Source organism: Sorex fumeus, unplaced genomic scaffold (genome assembly GCF_029834395.1).
Source record: "Sorex fumeus unplaced genomic scaffold, SorFum_2.1 ptg000064l, whole genome shotgun sequence".
Classification (NCBI taxonomy): Eukaryota; Metazoa; Chordata; class Mammalia; order Eulipotyphla; family Soricidae; genus Sorex; species Sorex fumeus.
The window spans coordinates 6200134-6207441 of NW_026606121.1; the positions used below are offsets into that span (position 1 = coordinate 6200134).

At 62.4% G+C, this 7308-nt stretch overlaps 2 protein-coding genes across 2 annotated transcripts in view; one reads left to right on the top strand and one right to left on the bottom strand.

The window, feature by feature from the left end:
* Nucleotides 1-3646, top strand: part of LOC130036496 (protein kinase C zeta type-like) — a 28611-nt gene extending 24965 nt beyond the window's left edge. Inside the window, exons 10-16 of the mRNA XM_056128338.1 lie at nt 530-665; nt 733-820; nt 1285-1404; nt 1475-1554; nt 1639-1728; nt 2988-3103; nt 3179-3646. Of these exons, the coding sequence (XP_055984313.1) occupies nt 530-665; nt 733-820; nt 1285-1404; nt 1475-1554; nt 1639-1728; nt 2988-3103; nt 3179-3266 (718 nt within the window). The 3' untranslated portion in view covers nt 3267-3646. The remainder of the gene's footprint in view (nt 1-529; nt 666-732; nt 821-1284; nt 1405-1474; nt 1555-1638; nt 1729-2987; nt 3104-3178) is intronic.
* A 503-nt stretch (nt 3647-4149) lies between these two features.
* Nucleotides 4150-5332, bottom strand: FAAP20 (FA core complex associated protein 20). Its single transcript, XM_056128339.1, has 4 exons — nt 4983-5332; nt 4724-4914; nt 4412-4418; nt 4150-4219 (listed from the first exon to the last, which is right to left on the bottom strand). The coding sequence occupies exons 1-4, from the start codon at nt 5330-5332 to the stop codon at nt 4150-4152; spliced, it is 618 nt and encodes a 205-aa protein (XP_055984314.1).
* Nucleotides 5333-7308: the final 1976 nt, after the last annotated feature.

Here is a 7308-nt window from a genome sequence, read left to right on the forward strand (position 1 = left end):
GGTATATAAGGTATAAGTGCAGGCTGCGTGTAGGTGTGTGCAGGTGTAGGTGCAGGCTGTGTGCAGGTGTGTGCGGGTACAGGTGCAGACTTCATCCAGGTATGTAGACGTGTACAGGTGCAGGATGCGTACTGTTGTGTAGGCATGTACAGGTGCAGGGCTGCATACAGGTGTGTAGACATGTATGGTACAGGGGCATGTACAGATATATGCAGGCACATACAGATGCAGGGGTGTGTACAGGTGTATCAGCAAGTGCAGGGATGCATACTGGTATGTAGGCATGTACATGTTTGTGCAGGCACATACAGATGCAGGAGTGCATACAGGTGCAGAGGTGTGCGGGTACAGGCATGCGTGTGTAGGCAGGCATGTGGAACATACGTGTGCTTACAGGTGTAGGTGTGTCGGGGAACAGTGGCCTGTTTACAGGCACTGAAGGAACAGTCACTGCTCTGCTGTGTGCTGTGGGTCGCCGAGGCTTTATGCTGCCCCTCTGCTGACCTCACAGTCCCCTGCCTGCCCCCAGATTCTACGCCGCTGAGATCTGTGTCGCCCTCAACTTCCTACATGAGAGAGGAATCATCTATCGGGACCTGAAGCTGGACAACGTGCTCCTGGACGCCGACGGCCACATCAAACTGACAGACTACGGCATGTGCAAGGCAAGGCCCCCTCCAGTGGGCGTGGGCGTGCAACTCCAGCCTCCCGGTAACCGCTCTGTCCTCACAGGAGGGCCTGGGCCCCGGGGACACGACGAGCACCTTCTGTGGGACCCCGAACTACATCGCCCCTGAAATCCTGCGGGGAGAGGAGTACGGTGAGGTGGTGTGATAGTGGGCCCCTCCCCAGAGCCACATCCCTGACCAGTCTGGCAAGACCAGCACACAGCCCCTGCCGTCTCTGTCCTCGGGGCCCCAAGCCCTGCCCACTGCACAGCAATGCCATAGGCGGAGGCAGGGTGATGGGCAGGCCTGGAGTCTGTCCCCCCCCAACAGAGTGGCCCGAAACCTGTAGCCCCTGTGGGTGCGAGAAGGCACAGGGTCACATGTGCTCAGAGCAGGGTCATGTGTGTGTCCAGCAGGGTTCTGTGAGGCCATGGTAACCTTTGTGGTCCCAGTGATGGGACAAGGGACTCCAGGTACCATGGGCAGAGGAATCAGCAGAGAGGGCATCTGTGACCTGGTGTCCTCTCCGGGCCCTCTGCCCAGGAAACACTCCGTGCAGGTCTCCTGGGGGCTGGGCTGGGCGTGCGTGCGTGCGTGTGACCTGGGCACTCCGCAGGCTTCAGCGTGGATTGGTGGGCGCTGGGCGTGCTGATGTTTGAGATGATGGCAGGGCGGTCCCCCTTCGACATCATCACCGACAACCCTGACATGAACACCGAGGATTACCTCTTCCAGGGTGAGCCCCCACCCGCTCCCCCCTGCTGACCTCCCTGCCCCGCCAGCCCCTCACGGCCCTGTCCCCACAGTCATCCTGGAGAAGCCCATCCGCATCCCCCGCTTCCTCTCGGTCAAGGCCTCGCACGTCCTGAAGGGCTTCCTCAACAAGGTGGGTCCCGCACGCCCACGAGCCCGAGGCGCCACTGTTGTCGTGTCCTATCTCGCTGACCTTCCACTTCCACTCTGACCCCAGGACCCCAAAGAAAGGCTCGGCTGCCGGTCACAGACAGGCTTCTCTGACATCAAATCCCACGCCTTCTTCCGCAGCATCGACTGGGACCTGGTAAAGCTTTGACATGCAGTGCTCACACGGCAGACACACACCCACAAACAGACATGCACATGGCAGATACACACGCGCACACAGACACGCGCACACGGCAGATACACACCTGCACACACACCCACACACAGACATCACAAATGGCAGATACACACCTGCACAGACACACGCACAGCAGATACACACCCGCACACACACACACACATACACACAGCAGATACATACCTGCAGACATGCACACGGCAGATACACACCTACACACACACCCACACACAGACATGCACACATGGCAGATACACACCCACACACAGACACACACATGGCAGATACACACCCGCGCACAGACACGCACACAGCAGATACACACCTGCACACAGACACGCACACACTGAGGATACATACCTGCACACATGCTAGATACATACCTGCACACAGATACGCACACACAGCAGATACACACCCGCACACAGACACATGCACATTGCAGATACACACCCACGCACAGACACACAAAGCAGATGCACACTGCAGACAGGCAAACATGGCAGATACACATGCACACACAGGCACGCACATATGGCAGACAGACACCTACACAGGCACACACATGGCAGTACGTGCCTGCACACATACCCACACACAAGGCAGATACACACCTGCACAGACATTAACACACTACAGATACACACCTGCACACAGACATGAACACATCTGCACAGACATGCACACACAGCAGATACACACCTGCACACAACACAGATGCACTCACAAACACGCTTCCCATACTTGACTGCGGGGCCTTGGTGGTGGGCAAGAGGGGTCAGGCATGAGGCTGGCGGGGAGGGCCTGCTCGGGGTGAGGGCACTTCTTGGGCAACTGGTGCCAGGACGAGGCACCCCTGGTCATCAGGTGACACCAGCATGTCCAACAGGAAGGGAAGCCGTGGGGCCACCTTGGGGGAGACCCTGCCCTTCCTGGAAGGGAGTCGGGTCTAGCCCCACTGCAGTGTGGCCCAGGGAGACACAAGGCACCTCACGGCTCCAGCTCAGCGCTGGGCACAGGTGGTGGGCACAGGCCCATGGCACACCCACGTGTCCAGGCATAAAGCAGGGTCTCACGCAGCATTAGCTCGGGGGCAGAAGGAGCAGGAAGGCCCCGGGGAGGGTCTTGGGGGCAGACAGGGAGTGGATATGGTGTCAGGGTCCCTGTGCTGGGTGCCGTGCCTCTACCCCGTGGCCAGAGTGACCCTGTGTCCACAGCTGGAGAAGAAGCAGGCGCTGCCGCCTTTTCAGCCACAGATCACCGATGACTACGGACTGGACAACTTTGATACCCAGTTCACCAGCGAGCCGGTGCAGCTGACCCCGGACGATGAGTAAGCCCGGGGCCCCTCGCACGGCAGCAGGGCAGGCTGGGGGGGCAGGGCAGCCACGGCCCCCTGTGCCCGCAGGGACGCCCTCAAGAGGATTGACCAGTCCGAGTTTGAAGGCTTCGAGTATATCAGCCCACTGCTGCTGTCCACCGAGGAGTCCGTGTGAGGCCCAGCGCATGCATGCTGGCCAGGGCCGCGGTGCCAGGGACCCGGTGCTCGAGGGAGATGCGTCCACACTCGAGGGTGAGAACTTGCCCCAGAACAGAGCTTGTACCCGCGGCCATGGCCACACCCAGACCACGGCTAGGCTGGGCCTCCTTTCCGCATGGTCCTGGGTGGCCCGGACACAGCCCAGCAAAGGCCCGAGCCAGCAGCCTGCACTCGGCTGCACACCTGCGCCGTGCCTGCAACTGCTCCGGAACTGGCCTCGCGTGCGCGCTTGCTGAGGGGCCCTGGGTCCCGCCAGACCGACGAGGAGAAAGGACTCACAGACTCAGCCACACAAATACATTTCTGGAAACACGAGCAGGGCCCACGTCATGTGTCCGTTAGGCTACCGGGCAGTTTCTCTCAGTAATAACGATGCTGAGATTGAAGACTTTTATTTGGGGGAGGGACCCTTCCAGCAGAATGCTCAGAGCGTCGTCCTGGCTCCGTGCTCAGGACCATATGCAGTGCCAGGAATTCAAGCCAGGGCCAGTGGGGTGGAAGATGAGCTCTGCCCAGGGATCACTCCTGATGGTGTGCAGACCATAGGGATGCCAGGCATTAAACCTGGTTCTGCACTGTGCAAGGCAGAACCCCTATGGGGTCTCTCCAGGTGAGAATCAGGGCTTCCGGCTAGGTGATGTAGGGTGGCCCGGCCTAGCCTTCAGAGAGTCTTCTTGCACCAGACACTGCTCTGGCGATTCCTGAGTGCCACACCCTCTGGTCACTTGGCAGGAGGAAGAGACCAGTGCTCAGGTCTAAGGTCACAGCGGGTGGGGGGCACAGGGGGGCACAGGCGAGCCCAGCACACAGCGGGGCCAGGGCAAACAGGCCTGCCCTCCTCACATCTCGGCCGTGGTACCTCCTGCCAGGCACTGGGCCAGGTGGCCATCGACATCCAGCTGGGTCAGCCTGCAAGGAGAGGACAGCATCAATGTCAGGGGCCATCCACAAGGCTAGTCCCCTCCAGTGCCCACCACACCACAACAGCCAGCAGACCCTTGACATTCTGGTGGCTGGACAAGGCAGATTAGGGGGACCCCCCTCCCCAGGGTGCAGGACAGGGAAGCCAGTAGGAGCCAGGCAGTCCGTCCCCCAGCCCACCTGAGGCCTGCAAAGAAGAGGCCAGCGCTCCCCCACCCAGTGCCTGGGAAGCAGATGGACTGGGTGAGGGCTGGCATGAGTCCCCGGGATGGCCTCTCTGGTGAAGCCCACCCACCAAGGCGTGGGCAGTCGTCACCCCGCAGGACACAGGCAGGTGTCTGGGTCCCTGGCCTAAGTGTTCACCCGCCCGGGCTCACTGCATCTCCTGCCCAGCACCGCAGACCTTGCTCCATCCAGCCCAAACGCGAGCCCAGCTGCTCCAGGGTGTGCTTCCGTGGAGGGTGCCCCCGCAGGCCACAGGTCTAGCCTCACCACGGGCTTCTCCAAGCTCCTTGGACAGCTCCTTGGGGAGAGGACCCCCGCCCAGCAGGTGGAACCGGACACCCGGCCCGGCTCCGTGCTCGGCCACAGGGGGGCGCTCCGGAGCCTTGGAGTCGGCAGCGTGCAGACGGCGCGTGCGCAGGCGCAAGGCCGCGGGCGCGTGTCCGGCCGGGCCGGGGGTCCTGCACGGCCACTTCCCGCCACCGGGCAGCTCGGGATTCCCGGACCCGCAGGGGCGGTGGTTACTCACGCGGGCGGGAGCTCGGCGGAGCCGCGGGGCGGGAGGGGCAGCCACGTGAAGGTCTCGCGTCCCACGGAGAACACCTCGGGGGCGCGCGCGCGCTCCTGCGGGGGCCGGAGGGAGCTCGGGGCCGCGCGCGACTCCCGGCCGGGCCGCGCGGGCAGCGGTGGGCACGCCCCGTCGGCGCCGAGCTCCGCGCTGGCCACGCGCAGCAGCGCCGACCACGGACGCTCGTGCTCGCGCGGGGTCCAGGGACCGGCGGGGGGCGCGCGGGGCTCGGGCTCGGCCTCGGGCTCGGGCTCGGGCTCGGGGGGCCGCCGGCGGCTGAGCGACAGCCGCGGCCTCCGCGCCGGCTCCATCCGCCCGGAAGGAAACGACGGGCCGCGGCCGCTGCCCTGCCCCGCCCGGTACCGGTCGCGCGGCACGGCCCGCCCATGGCGCCGACGGGCGCGCGCGCGCGCATGCACACGTGCACACAATGACACACATGCACGCACTAACACGTATACACACACTGATGCATGCACAGACACATGCACTGATACATTCATTGACACGCACACACAGACACACCCTAACACTGAACACGCGCACACTGTCGCACACACACCCTCAGACATGGCGCACCCTTACACTGACACACATATGCACTGACACAATGACACATGCACACACCGACGCATGCACATACGCACATGCACTAATACATTGACAACGCACACACCCTCACACTGACACACGCACACTGTCACACACACCCTCAGACATGGCGCACACACCCTCACTGATGCGCACACCCTCACACACACATGCACACATATGACACATGCACGCACTGACATGCACACACAATGACACGTGCACACTGACACACGCACATACACTGACACACATTGTCACACACACACCCTCACACACGGCGCACACACACACTGACACACACCCTCTCACACACTGACAGGTGCATACACATCCACTCTCACGCAGACATGGGAACACACACACCCTCACACACTGACATACACACCCTCTCACACAGATACACACACACCCTCACATAGTGACACGCACACCTGACACGCAGACACACCTCACATACCAACACGCGCGCACACCCTCACGCACTGACTTGCGTATGCACCTCTCACTGACACATAACCTCTCGCACGTACACACACACTGACACAGTGCACACTCACAGCCCTTCTGACAGTGCCCCCAGTTGTGTGGTACCGGGTTCTGGACCCTTGACATCACCACAGTGAGTTGGAGGCCAGAATCATCCTGGTGGCGGGGCCAGTCCGTGCCAGCGCTGAGCCCGACCCTGTCGGAGCGGACATGCGAATTCTGGCTTCGATCCCCGACACCCCAGAGCACCCCGAGCACCGCCAGGAGTGATTCTTGAGTGCAGAGTCAGGAGGCGCCCCTGAGCATCGCCGGGTATGACCCCCCCCCATGAATGAGTTAAATGAGGTGACCAAGTGGCCAGCGGAGGTGTTGGGGTACAGGCAGGGGCACCTCCCGGCCATCGTGCCATCCGCCACTGGGGGGCAGCAGACGCGCAGCCACGTGCGCCGCGACCTCGGAGCCTGCGCGCTGCGGGTAGGGGCGCGCGATCCCGGCAGCTTCCGCCCTCCCAGCCCCCAGCCAAGACTCCGCCGCCACCCGTGGCCCCTCAGAACAGCGCGGCCCCCCAGCCTGAGCATGAGGATGACTGTGACAGGGACACCCTAGAGGCTGGAGACCCAGGAGAACAGGGTGTCCCCTGCAGTTGGCCCCTCTGTGGAACTACACCCTCCCAATGCCCAGGTGCCTCTCCCCACCCTCCCGGGCCCCTTCAGTCCTGACCCTCCAGATGATCCCCAGCCCCAGCCCAACGGCCGGGCTAGAGGCTGACCCCTGCAGGCCCTCCCCACTGGGTGGGGTGACCTGGTACAGGGCTGGCTCCCTGCGGAGATCGGTGGAGTCTGTACCCCCCAGCAGAGAAGCGTCGGGAGCAAGGTGGGGGCTGGGCAGGGCTGGGCCCCCAGTGGTGACAGGAAAAAGGGGGGGTGGTCACACCCAGCAGCATCCAGGGCTCATTTCAGGCACTGCTCTGGGGACTATATGGGGTGCCAGGGGTGGAATCCTGGTCAGCCAAGTGCAAGGCAAGGACTCAGATTGGTCCCAGGAAAACACATTCTTTTCAGAGATGAGCACGGAACCAGGGGCTCGGGATAGCTAAGGACAGAGGTAGGTCCGCATCCGCAGGCCACGTGCCTTGCAGCTGACCTGGGTGCCATCCACAGGACACCATTGGGTCCTATGGAGTAGGCCCGAGCACAAAATGGAAAGA